The sequence below is a fragment of the Centropristis striata genome, chromosome 18 (assembly GCF_030273125.1).
Source record: "Centropristis striata isolate RG_2023a ecotype Rhode Island chromosome 18, C.striata_1.0, whole genome shotgun sequence".
In the NCBI taxonomy this organism is placed as follows: domain Eukaryota; kingdom Metazoa; phylum Chordata; class Actinopteri; order Perciformes; family Serranidae; genus Centropristis; species Centropristis striata.
Window position 1 is genome coordinate 16,688,857 of NC_081534.1, and position 21,281 is coordinate 16,710,137.

A 21,281-nucleotide genomic window follows, 5' to 3' on the forward strand; every position below is an offset into this window, starting at 1 on the left:
ATGGCTGTCATCATCTTGGTTTTGTGGAACTAGTACATGTGTAAACAGAATAGGAGCTGGAAGAATGCTTAATTTGCCAACATAAGTGCTAACTAGCTGTCTTGGTTTGCAGAGTGCATCCATAAATCAGAACTATGACTCCTTAGGGTGTCTTTTCAGTACAACTGAACGCCGAACAAGACATTTTTAATTGACCAAAATTTAAACAATTAACTGTGTGTTACAAGGTGGCCCTGCCCTAAAGCAGACTCTAAATAAGACCATAATTTACAAAGTTAACATCATGCTTTATTAAAAAGACTTCAAACTAGTGAAATATTTGGAAAATGTTTACTGAGGTAATAAATCATATGAGAATTAGGGTCATTTTCTCATAGACTTTAATACAATCAGCTTCTTTTGCAACAAATATAGTCACCCCTTGCTGGCAATTAAAAAAAATGCAGGTTTAACCCTTAATAGGGCTCATTGAAATACTAGCAAATTCCAAATTTCAACCCTAGAGAATATTGGAGGATATTACATACAGCCAGAATGTGGACTGTGGAATGTGTAAAAAAACACCCATGGGAGGAGGGGAATATTTTGACAAAAAAGTGGCAAATCTATGAGAAAAAAATGTGCAGATTTATGAGATTTAAAGTGGTGAATCTGCGAGAATTTTTTTTTTTTCCCACTTTTTTTTTCGTAAATCTGCAACTTTTTTCGCACAGATTTGCCACTTACATCTCTTAAATCTGCGACTTTTGTTCCTGTAGATTTGCCACTTTAATCTAGTGAATTTGCAACTTTTTTCTTGAAATATTCTCAAATGTCATGGTGTCACCGTTTGTGACGTAACCTGATCTTTGCTAATTAGCTGGAAGAAATCCATGCGGTCCTACGACCTCACAGAGAGACATGGGGACCACGTTTTGATATCCACTGAAGTTACCAAATATAGTTCTTCGTCCTATAAAGGGTTAAGGCACTTCTGCATTGGCTTCACTTTTCAGACCCAAAGATTGCCACTTGGTTCCAGCAGAAATAACTAATTAAGCTTTGTCATTTTTCTGGCTCTACTCCCATGAAAAGAGTAAATGCAAACCTCAGCCGTGGGCAGGCAAAGTTGCATGTGCTTTGGTTTATCTTAGATGATGTGCGTCTGTGACTGAATGCATCCACATGCGTGCAAACATTCAAATGTGTGCGTAGATAACTGAGATTCTTCCAATTCTCCAGTGACATGAGCTCGAGGGAGTTCTACACAGCTGACCGTCATGCCCCTCCTCCACCAGCACCTTGCAAAGTGATACCTACAGCATATGCTCAGTTATGTATATCCACTGTGAGGAAGCTAGTGGAATCAAGTGTAAGAGTGCAAAATCATTTGGGAGAATTGCAGCGACTGTGGAAACAAGTCAAAAAAGAAAAGCCTACTATTTTTTCTGTTATATTTACTGTGTGTGTCAGCGGATGAGCAAGAGTTTAGTCCACATTTCAGAGAGAATCTGTCAACGTGGGAGTGAAGGTGGAAGAGCACGGAGAGATCTGACAGTGGTCCACACATCCAGTTTGGAAATGTTGGCAGAGGGGTGAAAATGGAGGCTGGACAAGGGATGATTTGTGGGATACTGACTAGGGCAGCTGTGGGGTGAGAGGAGGATAAAACATCTGGAGTCTGGGGAAAAAAAATCTGCATCTATAAAAGATTGTAATGATGAGCATTAAATCTCCCACAGCTTATCTGACCTAAAAAAGCATGTATGTGTGTGTATGTGTTAGGATATTACACTGCTCACTCTAGAGATAAACTTTTAAAAAGGTAATTTTAGAATGAATTAACCACAGTTATAAACACATCTAGTTTCATGGAGGTATGTTTGAAATGGAGGATAAAACTAGTCCAGCTGATGTAACTGCTTCTCCACCCTAGATGTGAGGGAGGCCAACTCCCAGTTTTGACTGAACAATAGCAACACGAGTCATACAAAAAAAAACAACACCCAAGCAGAAATGTGTGAGTGAGTTTGTGTGCTTACATTAAAGAGTGTGCATGTGTCTTTTATTTTTCAAGGCTGCATGATGGAAATGGCTACTCCCAATAAATAATAAACTCCCGATAAAGCTGTGAACAAAACTGTTTCACTTCTGTTCCAAGACTTTGCGCAACTCCAAACAGAAAAAAGTCTGACAAAAGTGATGGGATACTGCTGTAGAAGACACTTGGTAAGTGATAGTCTTGTAAAAGCTGTAATAACTGTGACTTAGTGGCTGCCATGTTGTTCGACCATCAAAACACAAATTACTGGTATTGCACTACATTGGATAAATATTTCAGCAATGTGTGATATGATTGCTACTGAGCCATAACCAAGTGATTTACACAATATTCATTCACGATTGCATTGGAGGAATGCAGAGGATTAGCATCTACGCCAGAATTCCAAGATATAAATATACTTTATCCCCCGTCTCTCATGGAAAACAAATCAAATATCCTCAGCTTTAGTGTTGTAATATATATGTATATGCTCATAAAAGACAACATGGTTGCAACCAAGAGACTGGAAAGAGCATGAAGATGCAGCAGTCTCTGCTAGCTTAATCAATTAGCCACAGCATTCCTGGAATTCCTACTACCACAGAAGTTTGTCTCTTCAGACTTTTAGAAAGTCAGTATAAAGCAGGGTCAGTTTAAATAAAACTTGTATAAATTTTATAAAGATTAAAACATCTGCTTCTTATGTTTCCATTTTATATCTAGAAATATAGTCCTCAAAGATTCTACCATTCTGTGAACTTTTGGGATAGTATTAAAGCATCCACAAATGGACATGATTTTCATCAGTTTATGATGCAATGACATGACATACCATTGCAGAGTTCAATTTCATGTTTTACAAAATGTTATGAATTAGATGATAAGCTGGTCTTTTTATTATTCTAGACATTCACATTGACACAAATGACAATTTCTTTGCACAGAGGATTTTAATGGCCCTTCAATAAAGACATCTCTTGCAAAGCTATTAAAGAATTCCACAGCCAGCATGCAAGGCACTGATAACCCAGGTCTCCTTGCATGCTTAGGAATCACTGCCAAGGCGCACAGCTAATCTCACAATCAAGTTACACTCAACTCACGCTTTCCACATCATGTTAGATGTTGCAGAGTCTCTCAAAGAAAGTGCTTGTTTATTATAGCCATAGATAAATACATTCCAAAAAGGCTAAAAGTCATTAGCCCTGGGACTGACATCTTTGTTCTGGTATATCCTTTGGGCTCACATTCCTGGAAGCATTGAATGGTAGCGTACATGCTATTAACTATTGTTACAGGGCTGGCCTGGTGACTACCCGTTCTCTGGGGGAAAAGGACAATGACAACCGTTTACAATAGAGCCATGCATCTGATGTAATGCTTTAACGTCAGTGGTGTGATCACTTTCACTTGCTACGCAACCTCAGGACAGGTGCGGCAGGTTTAAGTTGCCACCGACTGTCTTGTATTGTTTTTGCATTGTCCTAATGTTTCATCAAGAAGTGAACCAATAGAATTGACCACATTCACCCTGAGTCATGGATACATGAGGTTAAACCCAACCCGTGCGAGAGATCGCCTGTCCAACAGTCCCCACACAACTCATCATAAAAGCAATAGTAAGTAATCCATCCTTTACTCCACCCAACCCTTGATCCACCCAGCTCCTCCAAGTGGAAAGACTTGACCATCCCCATTTTTTGTTCCTAAGCTGGTACTGTAGAGCCAATGTACTGCCAGCCAAGCATGGAACACAAACAAGAAGAAGGGATAAATTAAGTCTGATACGCGAAATGTGGAAAAAGATAAGTGAAGACAGGTGGATGAAAAGAAAAGGGTGCTGCTCATGTGCAATATTGCATCACCCAACTGCAGGAGATCTGAAAAATGACGGATGTAGTGTAGTGGAGAGTTCCATGAAACATAGAGCCAGTAGAAGTCTGACTAAAAGATGTAGTGTTGGCCATGCGAGCCAACGGGGGAAGACTGTCGAGGAAGGTGAGGCCAGGGGGCACAGCCCACCCCCTTTAGAGGGCTTCCTGAGGATATCCGTGGCTTGAGCAGAACAGTGCCCTGCCATCCCAACAGAGGAAACCTGCCAGATCTCTGTGTGACCTCAATAATCAGACCAGTCAGGGAGGGGGAGCAAAGGAGGAGTGAGTCGAGTTGGACTGGGCAACAATAGACACAATTAAGGCTATGATAGACTGTGTTAGAACATTATTGGCAACAATATAAAGTGGCCTAGCTAACCACAGTTAGGCAGAAAAGGACTGAAGCATATGCTGCCACTCTGTATGAAGTGCTATGTGGGAGGAGACACAGAGATCACCTCATCCAACATATGTTTCCCAGACACAATCAATATTCATGTCTCGAGAGCAGCATCCAATCCTTAGGTCTAGAGATGAAGCACTGTCTAGTACATAATCAGTGTTTTCCAAATGGACAAACTCCCACCCACGCAGTGTGAAAGACCACAAAACTCTCTTCAAAACAGAGAAAGGATTCCCTGCAGGCAAGTAAAATATTTCCACAAGGCTTTGGCTCGACATGACCTTTCAAGCAATAGCGGGATGAGAGGCTTTCTTTGAGAGGAGTGTATCCAAGTTTGTGATCAAATCATCCTGACTAGGAGGGAGCACACTAAGAAGCTTCTCCAGAGTGTAGGTAAGTCTGAAAATTTGCACCGTGTCTCTCCTCTACATTGTATTGAAAAACACATACTTGTAGAACATGCAATGGAGATGCAATGGAGAGGAACTGGAATGAATTATGACAGTGTTCAAATGCACACCTCAAAACAAATCATGCTGATACAGAATTCTCGGTTTCCAGTCAAGCAGTTTTAATGTGCCCAATTTAACATTCAGTAAAAAAAATGATCTGAGGAAAAACCCCCATGTCTCCAGACGGGTGGGACAAAAAAGCAAATCCCCATTCAGACATCTGTAAATCCGACCACTTACAACAGCTACAGCTCCTGCACCATTCCGTCATAAACTGCCTTTGACTCTTAATTAGCTCAAGTGCTATTTACTCTGCTTCAACCACAAATAAGTGACTGGCTCACTTAGGTATTCATATTAAACACGTTCCACAACAGACTGCTGTGTATGGTTAACCTCAATGACAATCCACCCCTCAGAAAAACACTGCACTATCCTTTGATTTACAAAAAAGGAGGACATTGGACATTAAGTGGACAAGTTCTTTGCTGTTGGCTGTTTTAATGAGTATCTGTGCTGATTGTTAAGAAGAGTTCTTAAGTGTGACATGTGTGCTGAAACATATAGTTATCAGTGGAAGACAGGAGTAAAGTAAGCATGTTGACCAGATCTTTATCAGGCTAGCTGGATGTCTATCAGTGCAAGTATGTGGACCTGTTCTCACATGCGGCGAGCCAAGACCAAAATGATTTGTAACAGTAAGTTATAGTTGGGTCAACAGGCTTGGGGCAAACCCATATTTTAAAGGGCATTCCCATATAGGCTCTCAAGCAAAACAAAAGCCCTTGAAAGTCATAGAGCAATAGTTATATATAGCAAGTCAATTTTGCTTTGAGTTAGATGGAGTTCATTGTCCTAAAGATATTCATCTCATGTGCTTAAAGATAGGAGGCCTGAGCACATTGTCATTCTATAAAGGGCTATTTAAGAGCCTTTTATTTTTTTGACTGTGTACTGTTTAAGCCAATAAAAAAAGACATTGTCAACAAGGACAGGAATACTTCAAAGGATTCATATAATACTTCACTGAAAACCATAAATTATCAACTGCCATCAACTCAATCAACTCTTCACCAAATGTCAATTCACTTTTGTAGAAAAGCAACCAACAGAAAATTCTGCATTATCATGGTTGTCAGCCAGTTAGTTCTAGTATGACAAACTGACCTGCTGAACTTTTGAAAGACACTGTCAGCAGCCAAGAAAGTCGATCAAGTTCCACACTTTCACACTTCTAATCTTTCCAGTTTAGTTTTGTAGGAAAATAAGATGGTCACAGTTATCCAGGCCTTCCAGAGACTGAAGACATAAACATGTAAAGTGATACAGTACGTGGAATAAGATTCCAACAGAGGCTGAGGTCAGTGATTTTGAAATAATAGAAAAGTGTGCCATGTCTGCTGGCAGGATTTTGAAATAACTTCAGATGAGAATTGCAGGATGTTTCTTGGAAGGATAGTTAGCTTCTTAAAATTAATGTCACAATTAGTTCATAACCTCCAACCATGTTGATGTTAGCAAGGGATGCATTTATCTCCCATCAACTGCTGAAAACTTTAAAAGATGTTTGGACACAAATGGACACATATTTGTCAGTAACAAAGGACTTCAAAAAGCTTTTTGCTGTTTTGTATGCGTGTGTTTCAGCTCAACGGGAAATACGTCAAAGATGGGCACAGCCTTGCAGACATTTTTCTTCAGAGCAATAAATCTGGATAAATTGCCTGGCTGGGAGCCAGGTCTCCCACCCGGTGTCAGAGGGCAGGGCAGCCTCCCCCCCTCCTACGTGTACACACACACACACACACACACACACACACACACCATTCACATCTCCAGTGCCAGACCAAACCAAATTAACACCTCTGTCTTTACATAGACTGGAAGTGGCTGCAACACATTTGGTCAGCAGATCAATCAGACCCGATGGCCTGTAAAATCAAGACTGCCTTGGCAGCCAAACAAAAGAGTGTTGTTACAACACACAGCATCTCCAAAGTCACAAGCATTAAAGGAACAAACATGTGAGGAACGCTGGAACGCCACATCTGAATCTCTGAACTGAGTTTATGCAGTTTATCAAGAAAACACGGCTGAAACACTGTGAAGAAACAGACTTGACTTAATATATTAATTGTACAATTTAGGAAAATGTTTCCCTAATAGCCACAGCATATGTCTGAGATCTCAAAAGACCTTGAGTTGAACGCCAAAGCATCTACAACAGTCAGCTGTTCTAGTGTTATGTTAGGCACTGTCATGTTCAGTCTATACAGACACAACACCTCTCCACAGATGGAGGCCTGAGCAACAAAATCATGTTTAACTTGGAGGAAAAAAAGCAGCAAAGCTTAACTGAGCTCCTCCAATGGGAACAATGTAGCATGGCAGTACATCAAATGCTCAACAGCCACAGAGAGCATGGCAGCAAACAAAACAAACACAGTACAAAGGGTTAATCCTGCAATGTAACATACCATATTCTCACTTGGCTCTTGCTTGCATCGAAATCCGACCAGCTATGAATGGGTCACCAGCAGCCCCCAACTAAACCACCTGAGTCCCAGACCACATGTAGAGTGCTGGTGCATTTGAAACTCAGGCCTATAAAGAGCACTGGAGAGTTGTTGTGGACCCTGATTTGCATACACCGACTAGCTGACTACACAATCGACAAATCAGTGTCAACTTTGAGGATGAGGGTGAAAACTCTCAGTTAGTTGTGAGTCTATGATGTCAGTCTATCACAGTGTCACCCCTCCCCCCAAAACAACTTACCAGCATCCCCATAACGTCTGTCCACAGTTGGGAAAAACTGTCGGACGCAGCAGCGCTGTCTGCCCGGGGCTCATCGGGAGGCGCACCGGTCCCCTGATCACCTTCCATAATGTTACACTATGTTGTGTTCAGTCAGACCAAGCTGGCGCAAAGCTCGAATCCAAGCCCACAGGCAGAGGCCTGATCACCAGCAATAAACGAGATGTGGCTGCCAAGGCTGCTCCTAGAGAAAGTTGCCCTTGACGCACCGGTGAAATGCTCCAACATTGCCTGGCAAGATCCGAAGTTTAGAGCGTAAATTGCGTCTTGACATGTTTACAAAACTCCCACACCAACTCGTGGGTCGGATTCAAATAATTTAGAAAAACGGAAAAGAAAGGCGGCTTTGAGTTGTGTTGGACCCACAACAGGTCACTCGTCTGAAACTTCCTTGCGGGGTGTTTCTGCTCCACAGTCCGCACCGCACGGATCCGTGCCCGGGCATAAACCAAAACCCACACCGGGGGAGGTGTCGTCCAAGTGGGCGAGAAGTTTCCGAAAAGTTAATGGAATCCCTTCACGAGTGACAGAAAAGTGCCTAAACTAGCAGAGCGAGCACACACAAGCTTATTTCCATTAAAAATATCGAGTGAGAGAACGCCCGGAGCACAGAGCAAATCCTCCAAACACTGCGCCTCCCCCCTCTCTTCACCCGCCGTTTCTCTCTCTCTCTCTCCCTCACACACTCCTCCCAACAAAACATTACAGCAGAAAAAAAACACTTGTCCCGTGTCAGAAGCAGGACGTCCAGAAATTAACTCAAACCACTGACGGATCATTCAGATTCCAATAATAAGTCATATGATAAGTTATTCAAGTCGTTCTCCATTATTTTTAATTTTCTTTTTTACCATTATGACATTTTTTGTTTTAACCCTGAACACACTAATACATTTCCACGTCTGCTGTACTCATTGGTGACTTTGCAGTGACCAAATCCTACTTAATGATAATTTTAAAGTGCCTATTGTCTTCTCTGAACGTTTTAAATAGTGAGTTTATAGTTTTGCTAGTTTTTGCTCTAAAAGCTATTACAAGAGTACAAGTTAATTTAAGGGATTTTTTTAAACAGGCCAGAAAAAAAGTTTTTATCTCATGCTGACAGGGCTTTCCACCAATACGTCTCTCCAGCCAGTGTTGAATGGGGACTGTGAACAAAGCACATTCTCCACACAATTGTATGAAAAACAAAAAAGCGCATGGGAAAAAATGTTTTTAAGGGGGTGACGCATGCTGGGCCCTACGCCTGGCATGAATCTGGACGAAATGCTGAACAATAACTCAAAAAACATAAAACTTTGACAATAATTTGAGTTAGTTTTCTCTAAGGATTGCCACACACTCACATATCACAAACAGCAGTTAGTATACAGTGTAGCAGTAATGTCCTCTGTGCTGCAGATCTCATTTGAATACGTAAGATAAAAAAGAAACACGTTATGTACAAGCATGAAATTGCACAGCTATCCTGTCTGATCAGCCGTTTGTTACGCTCTGCCAGCAGGCTACTCTATTGTAATGAAGAAGTCTTGAGAGTGTCTCTGATTCTCCCTGTTGTTGTCAGGAGCACATTTTCTCAGAGCTGCAACAGCTGCCAGGTCTTGTGACAGATGCCAGAAGGATGAGAGATAGAGAGAGCTGGAGAGTAAGATTGAACGTTTTAAATCACAGCTCCTCGCTCGGCTTCCTTCCCTGTGGTTTTCGAGCCAATCTAAAATGCTGCTTCACCTGCTGTTTACCAGATCGGCCGACAACACCACGTGCAATAAGAACATGCATTTAAAAGTAACATAACCAAAGGGAAGAGAACAGACCAGGAAAAACATGAAGCACACATTCCTTTCCGTAACCATATAAAGGGTGATCAGTTACACAATAATCCTCAAATATACAGTTTCACCTGCAGTGCAAGGGGATATGTGACAGGAGGCCTTTTGTGGATTATGCAGGGTGCAAAATGCTCCCACACATTTCACTGATGTCCTAACATGTGATTTACATGTGCGCAATTTCATTTAATTAGTACTGTATAGGCATTTTGCTCAAAACAAGACTTACAGTTAGCCAACAGCTGTACCCGCAGCTCTGAGATTATAATAAGGAACAGCAGTGCTCGCAATGGTAATGCTAAAATGTTGGTTAGCGGGTATAATGTTTATCCTTTAAGTAAGAATCCTCCCTCAAAACATGACACAGTAGGTCATTTATATAAACAACTTATAACAACCAATATTTACTTTTATTGATGGACAGTGATCTCTAGTGACCTTAAAAGGTGCCTATGTCACGTTGTACATCGGTTGCATAATTACATCATGTACTTATGTCAGTAATTCAAGAAACATGCTTATTTTAACTCATGATCTTTTCCCAAACTTAACCAAGTAGTTTTGGTTCCTAAATCCTACCAAACTGTGACCTTTACAAAATATGAACCATGTGTTTAAAACTTCAGCCACCAGAAGAGGCACTAATTTAGAAAACGCTCCTTATGGGACGGTTAGGATCGAATGAGTTGGAGGTTTAGCATGTTAGCATGCATTTGTTAATTAGAACTAAAGACAAAATACTGCAAAAGGTTAGTGGGAATGTTCTTAGTGTTGCAGGTATTTAATACAAGATATTCCTTTATTGATCCCTCATGGGGGAAATTCAGGTGTCGTAGCAGCATAAGTACAGAGTAAAGACAGATTAAGGTAATAAAAATAAAATAATAAAAATGAAACAAAATAAAGACAAGAAAATATATAAAAAGTATAAAATAAACATACAAATAAACAAACAACCAAGACCAAACTGAAAAACTAGTAGTGCAAGCATGTTTAAGCGGCAGTGAATTGGAGAACATAATATGTGCAGTGATTGTAATGTTCAGCGATTTCATCATAAACCGAAATATACCTGATAATGGCACTAGATGAAAGGTCAGGGGATCAAGGTATTCACACTTAATCTTCTGTGGAATATGAATGTCTGTAAGAAATTTCATGCCAATCAATCCACAACTTAAATAAAATGTCAACATCATAGTGGTGCTAGAGTAAAGGTCAGTGGATCATCAGAGTCAGTAGGATCCATCCTCTGGGGATCATGAATGTCTTTATAAAACGCCACAGTAATCCATCCAGTAGTAGTCAAGATACTCACATCGTCTGGACTTAAATTGGTGTTTCAACCCCCTTTTGTTGGCACTGATTGTTCCTTTATATACAATATCACGGTTCAAAGTGTGTGTAGGTGAAGATGACTTTTACAGGCCATGGATGAGCAGCAGCTGCTCATCAACACTATCCTGCTTACAGTCTAAACACATAAAACACATGCTCACACAAGAGCAGCTTTGTTGGCTGGCGAGTTGACAACCCGGGGGTCTGCTCTGCCGACCTCACATCTGTAACCTCCGGGTGACAGCAGCAGCAAGCGGCAGGACTGCTAGTGTCTGTCTGTATGTATCTATATGTGTGTGTGTGTGTGTCTCCACACTGCCATTACATCATTGTGCTGTCCGTCAGTCTTCCCTTGTTTCTAAAGAATGATGAGTATGTCATGTTTTTGAAGCACCTCTCTGATCCTCCCCTCTTTCCAGCTAAAAAGGGGTGTTGGAAGTCATCCCCCACACACAGACACACAGACACACAGACACACACACACACACACACACACACACACACACAGCAAAAACACTCTTCCTGCCAACCCCCCCTTACCTAAATACAAAACAGTGTTGCCCCACCTGGAGCAAGTCAAACAGAGGGGTCAAACTGTACTATTAATGAGAAGAGAAGGAAGCCTGTTGACTCAGTGCACACTCATCAAACACTGCTGGTGTGTGAGTGTGTGTGGAGATGCCAGATTTCCCCCTTCTCTCTTCGCACCAACCACTAATCAAGGTGTCATGTTGCCAGACGAGAGAAAAAAAAGTCACTTGCTAATTATTTCACTATAAGCTAATTGCCAATTTATTACATGTTGGAGAGTGGGCTTCTTTGATCAGCTCTTTGGACAACATGTGAACATTTGGTCAGAAATGGGGCCAACATTTGGAGCGCATGAAACGAAGGGGATACGCCTGCAACTAATTCACACTGTCCATAAATTTGTCCTGAAAATAGTATGTGAGGGCTAAACTTATTTCATGGTTTTCATAATATATAGGGGGTTCTTTCGTGAAAAGGGTGATGTCATGAATATAAATTTCTGGCACGGGTTACTTCGAACGCAGTGTTAAAAGGATTTGGACTACATCCTATTGGATGTCAAGTATGAAAGTTATTTTGACACATTCACTGCCTTTCATCTATCTCCTTTCATCTCTTCTTCTATGTATTATTAATGGTTCCATTGTCTTATTATGCCTTCTTCTTCTTCTCCTGTACTGAGTTCCTGTGGGATGGGAGGAAAATTACAGTGTCATCAGGTTTGCTCTATATAAATCAGTTAAAAGAAAGGGCTGCCAACTTATTTAGAACGGGTTAGGACAAGACACAATCTCATGGAACTAACATCTACTAAGAATCAATCAGCTCCCACTGAGTCATTTCACTGACTAATCAAACACTACACAGGCTAAGTAGTGGTAAAGACTATGATAAACTTCCGTCCAGATGGTAGATTTTGTATATGAACACACTTGCCCTGGATTACAGTGTATCTCAGTGTTTCATTTTCTTCTGTAGATGACTACAAGTGATTACCAGGAAGGCAGGTAGCATGTCTATACACACATAGGGGTGATGAGGCAAGGGGAGAGCAGAGAATAGAGAGGAGGAGCAGACAGAAGATAAAGGGCTGGGAGGAGTTACAGAGTAAGCGATAATTGCATATGATTCTTTCAGTCTGGTCACATAATAGTAATTAGCATTAGATAAAAGTTATACTATGATGTATAATTTGTAAGGGAAATATTTCAACTCTAGTGAAACACATTTAGTTTGAACTATAAATTGTTAGGATTATAAGTGGCCCAGAGACTGAGGAGAAAAAGGAGATAGAGACAGAAAAAGAATGCAGATGGAGTTAAAGCAGAGCAGCAGCAGACCTCCCCTGATAGTGAAAGTGACCTGTGCTGGAGGTCACTGACCCCAGGCCTTAAAAATAGCCCCTGGGGGAGTCATGAACTGCGATACCAGGGGTGATAACAAGTTGGTGGACAGACATCAAGGACACCACCAATGCATTCAAGGAATGTTATACATGACCACACAACACTAACACATACATGTATACTCTTAAAAAACAGAGTTTAGTAAGTAGGTAAGTAAGTCAGTAAGTGTTGTCATTTTAGACTACATTTTTTCAGTCAGTTTTTATGACACTGAGGCTAAATCCACACCAATGTCATTTGTAAAACAGCCTTTTTAAGTGAAAAAGATTTCTGCTCACACAACTGTTTTAGCACTGTATCAGAAATCATCTCTGTATATTAACCTGAAAACACATATAATATGACCGTTTACGTTCACTGAGCATGCACATGCTGGTGTTAACAGGAAGCAGATTGTTCTATGTTACGCTGCATTGTTATGTGGTGGAAAATGCAGAAAATACCATGGGAGAAGAACAGAAATTGTGAAAGGTAAGACAAGAGATTTATTTCCTTAAGCATACAGGGTGGAACTGTTGAAAGTAAGATGAGCATGGCGGTAAAGGCAGTGGAAAACTTAGATTGGGAGTCGCTGCAAAGCAAATATGGTGACAAATTAAAGCAGTACCAGGAATGTTATCCATTGCCTGAGGAAGCCAAGGCAATGAGACGGTACCAACACAGAAAGGATTAAATCACAAAAAGTTTATAGGCTATAATCTTTAGATAGGTGGTGACAGATAGCATTGGTGTATTGTTTCCTTTGTTGCACCAATCCAGAATTTAATGCAAACTCTGCTTTTTCAAAATAAAAAAAGGTCAATAGTATTTCTAAAAGTCTCATTTAGGGGTTCAAACATGCTGGAGTAGTGTAGACCCTAGGTGTAAACTTAGCAAAGGTTGTGCACTTTAAAACGTATTAGTAGGGATGTAGCATAAGTAATATATAGGTCACTATAAACTCCATACATTGAAGCAACAAAAGTGAAGTCACCTCTCTTTTTGCTGATTTCCATTTTTTCATTAATATCTCACCTTTTTCCTACCTTATGTTTCTATACGTCTTCCTCCTCTTTTCAAATCAACATAAAAAAGGTTTATACCCAAAGCTTAATTGGATCGAATGTCCTGAACCCTTATCTCTTAGTTCTCGCCTTGCCTTCTCTTAGTGATTAATTGGGATCAAGATTTTCACATCATTAATTCCGCTTAGTCGATGGGTCAGAGGCCTGACAGTCCCTAGGCATTTTCCTTTGAACCAATCTGGATGTGAGCATTTGTTGTTCTTATTTATATGTGTGTGCATAAATGTGTGTTTATGTGGATTCCAATGAGCAAGAAAATGTGTGTGTGTGTGTGTGTGTGTGTGTGTGTGTGTGTGTGTGTGTGTGTGATGAGTAGGCGGCCAGGGCCAGCCCCACTGAGCTTCACACACCACTGATTCTTGTGTGGGAGTTATCACACAAACCCAATTAGCATGACAACTAATTACTGTTGCCTTGGTCCCCTCCCCCAGCTAAGCAACTCATTAAATTAAATCAACACACTGGTCTTTCCTCTGAAAACAATGCTTTCAGGGAGTAATAATGAAATGCCTGGCGCTTGCTGTTTATGTGCTCTAGGTATTACTTTTCATAGGGTGGTCAACCATAACACCAGAGTCTTTTGAAAGCTTCAAATATCAACACAGGAATTACGTTTGAGCTAGAGGGGGAGAGAGAGGAGGAAGGAAGAGGAAGACAGTGGGGAGAGTGTGAGATAAATATGCATGGGCAACGGGGAGAACACTGAGAACAACAACAAATGGATATAGAAAAAGAGATGAAGGTGTGCCTAGGCTATGAGGAGCCTGTGATAACCAGCTGTTTGTAGCTCAATACACACCGTCTGTCAAGACTTCTCAAACAGCTCGCACAGAGTACGGTATGTCAGCGAAAACAATCTGGATGTGGGGGCAAAGCCAAGGAAAGCATGCCTCGTCGGTATACCTGCACCTACAGAATGCAACACAATATCCTGTGAGGGTGTCAACGTCATGCAGGAATTCGTGGCAAAGAAGAAAATAACAATATTTATCAGTGTCACTGAGGATAAAGGCAGGTTCACAAGGTTTGTAGCAACATGACCTTCTGGAACCACTGTGAGATTGGCGTCCACGATGTGACGTCGGGCTACGCTTTTCCGAAAGTTGATTCTGTTTCAACTTTTCCGCCACAGCCTGCTTTGTTGCCCCTGCGGCACCGAGCATCGCAGCACAAACACACTACTCTTACTCAAATGAATGGGAATACTTAACGATTTTACCGCATCGCCTGATTTAAAGTGAACGCAGGCTAACTCCAATCATGGATGGATTATGAAACGATGGGCCCCTGGGCACAGGTATGCAAAAGGCCCCCGCCACGTTTGCTACATAGGGGCAAGACATACAGGCATTATAGTAATTCAGCCTCTTTTTGTTGTTGTTTTGTGTCTCTTTGTAGTCATTTTGCATCTCTCTTTGTGGTTGATTTGAGTATCTTAGTAGTTATTTTGTGTCTCTTCATGGTCATTTTAAGTCTCTTTGCAGTTGCTTTGTGTCCCTTTGTAATTATTTTGTGTCTCTTTGTAGATGCTTTGTGTCCCTTTGAAGTTCTTTTGTAGTTCTTTTATAGTTGCTTTGTGTGTATTTGTGTTTTTTGTGTGTCTTTGTAGTTGCTTTATTCTTCTTTGTAGTCCTTTTAAATCTCTTCCTGAGATTTTTTTTAATCTCATGTGTCCTTGTAGGTGATGGCCATGGGGCCCTCTGAGTCCTGATACCTTGGGCCCCTGCATGGTCAGTGCAATATAGGCCCGTTCAGTAATCCCTCCATGACTCAGACAAACATTTTTACTTGAATTGTTCACATTTCAAGTTTTGTATGTGTTGGCTGGCTTCAGCTCGATTGCGTGCTGGCTGGCTTCGACTTCAACTCAGTAACATGACCATGAAGAGTTTCTACATGCTTACAGTTTATCCAAAAATTCTATTGTGCCTCCCACAGACACCAGCATTTCCGAGTAGGATTTACAGGTAGTAATCCATGCTTTTATTAATGCAGCAGTGATTGCAGGTCCCTTTCATGTGCTTTGTGTAGAAAACCGCAGATATATAAACAAAGGCATATTTCTGCTAAGCCCCGGATTCCCAGATTCTACATGCAGTGTACGCCTCCGTGGCCATGTGGTTGGTGATTATGTTACACTATTGTGTGTGTGTGTGAGTGTAAACTGAGATTCCAGGGTGTTTTAATCAGGCGCGACTAAAAGGACAGATGTTGTTTTGGATGTAAGTGAGCTTCCAAAGGTATGAGCAGCACTGTGTGAGAGGCCAGAGTCCTTTAACTGACTGCAATGCGTTTAGTGATTTTGAGCTCGGTGCATATTTGAAAGAGAAATGGAAGAAGAATGAATTGCATCTTTGTTAAAATACTGTTCACACATGTGCTCGAAAACAACAAGAACAGGGTATAAAGTGCATGTTTGTTTGTTTGTTTGTGTGAGTCCACAGGTGCAGACAGTGGAGAAGTGTTGGTCTCACTGTAGCTGGAGGTCATGAGACTCGGCTGGCAGCTGTGTTGGTGTCAGGATGGCAGTGCCAGGCTGACAGCTAACGTCCAGTGTGTCATATATTCGACTGCTCTCCTCACTCTGTGTACTCTGTGAGCTCTGCACGAGATGTACTGCGGCAAACCAGTTTCACAACAAGAAAAGAGCATGTGAGTGGTCGGAACAAGTCCTACCCAAGAAGAAATACTGTTTATTCACTGTAATGTTACTCATTAATATGTGTAAGATCTAAGGCATTTGGAGAAACTATTTGTTAGTCTGGACAGAAATAAACTACATTTAACTGAATAACTTCACTAACTGTGATTGTTAATTTATATAGGGCTGTGTATTAGCAAGAATCTGGCAACACATTATATATCATGATACAGGAGTGATGATTCAGTGTAATATGAACCTGTAAGCAAGGTGATATATTGTGGGATTTTCAATCAAATTTCAATAAAACTGTCAGAGTATAAAACATGCCACCATATGCTTAAAATTTGTGAAATCAGATCAGTGGAATCAGCATTTGCATTTATCACAGTCCCTATAACATCTGCTAAAGCTATAGCACTACTCTTTGTATAAAAATGTGCATATGAACTATTAATTCAAAATCAGTACAGTATTTTTGAAAAATTTTCATCAACTGTTCAAGTCTCTGAGGGTTCAAGTTCAAACTAGATTTTTTACAATGGAAAAATTGCAAACAAAAAAAAAAAACACAATGTAAAGTCAAATTCCTCTTTCAATGTTTGACTGTAAACTGCCAACTGCTTTTAAAGCATTCAAAATCTTTCTACTCTACACTAGAAGTGATTTGCACAGTAATGAAGAACACCACTACCATAAAAGCAAATATAATTGATTGACATTAAGAAAGCTGTAGCTGCCCAATGAATAAAAAAAAGACACTAGACATCTACTACATGAGACACATATATACATAATTTGTTATCCTTGGCTGATATGACCATGGTCAGAGTTCGATGTTTGTCGTTTATTTAGATCTTAATTGTTCCCTTGGCAATAGCTACCCTTCCTGAGGTCCACAGAGTCAATGCACTAGCACTCCAGTCAAAGTAAGTATGAGTATGAGTTTACTTTGAATATGAAAAACTGGTGAACTTTGAGCACTGGCAGATTTTTTTATAAAACCTGTGGTAATAAGGAAGGCACTTACTGAGTGCTGTATGTGATTAGATCATAATAAAAGCATGGAAGGACCCTAAACCTCAAAAACAATCCAGAGATATAGTTTGTTCTGACGAGACAGCGATTGTATTCAAGCTGCTTTCTGACTTAAATAGGCTACAGTTTTTTCTTTTTGGGATCTTTCCCATGGGTATGTTTTGACATCTTTTCTTCCACTTTTCAAACCACTTTCAAAATGTTCCTTCCTCTCTCTGTGTTTACTTCCAAGTCCCTCTATCTAAGAAAGTGGCAGTAAAATGAGACATGGTGGTGCCCCCTGCTGTTTTCAAATATACTTACAAACCACAAAGCACGGGGCCAGTCCTTGCCCATGCACGACTCTGGACTGTCTATTAAATCCTTCTGCACATCCTGTTATGTCAAATCAGCCGCTTTGCCATATGTTAGCCTCAGAGCGAGATACAGTAAAAATAGGCTCGGCCTCGATGTTATTAATGACCATGTGTGCTGTGAACACATAATTATCCCCTGCAGTTTCATCCCAGTCTCAGTTTTATAGTACTCATTTCAAAGTTTATAGGACACAAATGCACACAGAGGAACACAGGAATGCATGAACATTCAGGCTTGCACACTCGTAACACAGACACAGAGCAGCTTTGCATTAACTGCACGGTGCCAGTGCCAGTGCTAACAAGACAGTAGCCAGTAGGGCTCGATAAACATTTTACAGGCCTATCTTTGCTTTGTTTCCCCCTCTAAACACTCTCACCTGTTTTCCAAGCCAATATCAAACAGAGGAGAGAGACACCATAGAAAGAAGCTTTGGTAACAAATGTTGTCATAAATTAACATATTATGGCTCTGTTAATGTGTGTTCTGCAATGGTTGGTTCTTTGTCAGTTGGTCACCTTGACCAGTGGAAAATATTCAGTTCGTACAGAAGCAGAGAAAGACAGAGTGTCTTGTGGAGTGTGGTGTGAGAGGAATCCCAGTTGTGGAGATGCCACATTATCCCTGGCACACATACATAAACAGACACAGATATACAGTTCACACTCAGCAGTGCACACGCTCACACAGAGCAACGAACTATACGAAATCAAATCTAAAAATACCCCAAGACCACATTTATAATCTTAAATCCATGCCATGTATTATGGGCATTTACAGCTTCACCTTCCCTATAGATTTATCTCACATTGCTCGCAGCAAAGGCTGCCAACACGGCTGACATTTGGTTATGTATTAGACGTTATAATAACTTATTCCTTGGCTAGCCCCGGGCTGCTCTGTGGTACGGCCTTCTGTAATTACTGTCAGAATGCACACTGCCATCATATATCTCACGCACAACCCACGACACATGATCTGTCACACATACTTGGCCATTTGCACATTAGAGGCAAATAAACGGCCATGTTAGCATACATGCTGACATGCAAAAAAATCTCCAGTGGATGAGTATCAAAACCTCAGTGTAGAGGGATTTTCAACACTAACATATTATTCAACTGAATCCCAATGCTCAGTTCGGACTTACACCAGTGTGTTATTGGGGATATTGGTGAGTACTGAGCCAGAGTTAAATAGTTTCCCCATAGTATAATTCAATTTCAGGCGCCAAAAGGAGAAAATTGACCTGACGTTCTGCCTGTTTCACAAGCACAACCTCTTCAAATGAAGATACACTCATTCACCAATAACCTAAGTGGCTTACAACCGAAGAAATTGTTTTTACCACATCAATTCTCTATCTGTAAACCATTACAATCTCTGTCTCCGTTTATGTCAATGTTTAGAGCTACAAATTCCTTGGCTCAGGGCCTATCTGGACCAGCATGGAAATCCATTTTCAAATATCCTGCTAACAAAGACACAGACAAATCTAAACTAAAGTGAAAAATAGCTTTTTTTTAACAATGGATTATCATTGTTCATGTACATTTTCTCCACAAAATAAAAAGAATCAAGAGTTCATTGAATTAGCCCAAGTGTCAGCAGACGCTTAAAAGTTAATACTTTGAATTTGTTTTAAATGTGGTGTTGATGCGTCGCTGTTCTTCAGCTACCTCAGACTAAATTGTTGACTTGCTCTGTATAACTGGCTCTGTTCTCCGGATTTAACTGCGGTCTGACAGCATGCACTGTATGTGGGCAGAGCATATTATATAAGACCTCCCTACTGACATCATTAGACAGTTTGCTCCTAAGTCTAACCTTGACCACAGCACATCCAGCCTTTCACATTTCCTTTGGAATAATTTATTAGTTTTACTTCTGCTTCCTCTGTATCCTACCAATATGGAGACTGTTTTGTTTTTAGCTTGTACATGTTTCAGTGTGTCCTCTAAAGAATCCGTTGACTTTTGGTGATCTGGTTTGGGCAAGATCCAACTTTAAATTAAATTTTTGATGTTGAATGAAAATATCTTCTGAAAGTAAACAGCACAGATGACCGGCAGGCAGGACAACCAACCAGCCATGTCAGTGTCTCATTCCACCAAACTCATTCTCTGGTGTGTGTGTGTGTGTGTGTGTGTGAGTATGCAGCACAGTCTCAATCCGTCTCTGTCCGTCTGGCTGTCTGTCTACACGAAACGCAACCACACAACACACAAACATAGTGCAAGCTCAGCTCAACCACTGTAGCCCTCCACTTTCACAGGAATTTCCCCCCATTTTAGCCCAGAGGATCCTGCTTACACGGGCAAAATATGAACCCAGTGGCAGCGTTGAGCCACAAAAACACAAAACAAAACAAAACTTGTATATTTTCCTAATTACTTAAACAGGTTCACATGGCAACGTACGAGGCTTTGGTCAAACTTGTGGGGTTTGCTCTTAAACAAATAAAATTGAAGCTCATATGATGAGAAGGGATATTTCTGAGTGAAATCTTCCTCTTTTTTAAATCTTTTATCCTAAAAACAATAAAGCAATACCTAAATGTTATGATAAAATGTGCATTTTAATTCCTGTGCTTCTCCTGATGTATTCAACCAAATTCAAAATATTATCATCAAACTAGAGCCATATAGGGCTGCCTTTAAAAAAAATCCTACCTTTAAAACCCCCCAACTTTTTTAGAAGAAGCTGAACTTTCCAAATGGCAAATACTCTCGAAAGACTAGGGCTATCACCTTTTTTTTTGATGGCTTTGAGTCATCAAATGTAGTTAAAATTCCAACTGTCTTGACCTATCATTATCTGTAGGTGCTAGTGATAGGAAGCCAAATGAGGTTTCATCATTTTATCATCATTTTATTTATTTTCTGAGCCCACTAGATGGCACTCTTTGGTCAACAAAGGGTTGAAACCACACTGTATTGCCATTCATTAAGTGTCATCTAGTGGGGCCAGAAAATACAACTAATGGTTCACGAAGCTTTATTTGGAAATCACTAGTACTCGCAACAATACCGCTGAAAGTAGCTTGCTTTGTGATCTAGCAGAGAGCGCTCTAAAGATCCGCTACAAGCATGACATATTACATGTCCTATGATGTGGTCGGTAAACTATGCCCTTAATTTTATGTTGTTTTCTTCGAAAATGGAAGACACCAGTGAACAAAGCCTTCCTGAGTGTTCAATCGTGAGAGTAAAGCATCTGAGAAACACTGTGTGGAAGTATTTTGGGTTCTTCACCATAAATGGCAAAGTAAATAACAAAAATAAGGCCTGCTGGCGGACTTTGTGCAAAGCAGCCGGGGGGTTGTCCATTCACATTCATTTGAAGAAACATGTCATTTTAAATTCTTTCATTGTTGATTTTAAGAGAAAGTGACAAGACTTCTAAAGACAAGCAGCTGCAGGTTCTGTTAATAAAATAGCTTTGATAAAAAAATAGGGAGAAAATGGATCAGAAAGAGTAAGAAAACAACATTACAAATCAGACTAGC

At 40.5% G+C, this 21,281-nt stretch overlaps 1 protein-coding gene across 7 annotated transcripts in view; it reads right to left on the reverse strand.

The window, feature by feature from the left end:
- The window catches only part of sash1a (SAM and SH3 domain containing 1a), a 263,857-nt gene that overhangs the window by 49,729 nt on the left and 192,847 nt on the right, over positions 1 to 21,281 (reverse strand). The window contains exon 1 of one of the 7 annotated variants that reach the window (XM_059355729.1): positions 7,531 to 8,185. The exons of 5 other annotated variants lie outside the window; for them this stretch is intronic. In XM_059355729.1, coding sequence (XP_059211712.1) covers positions 7,531 to 7,638 — 108 coding nt within the window. In that variant the 5' untranslated portion in view covers positions 7,639 to 8,185. Of the gene's footprint in view, positions 1 to 7,229; positions 7,387 to 7,530; positions 8,186 to 21,281 lie in introns of those variants that run through there. One more of the 7 variants, XM_059355731.1, reaches the window with a different exon arrangement.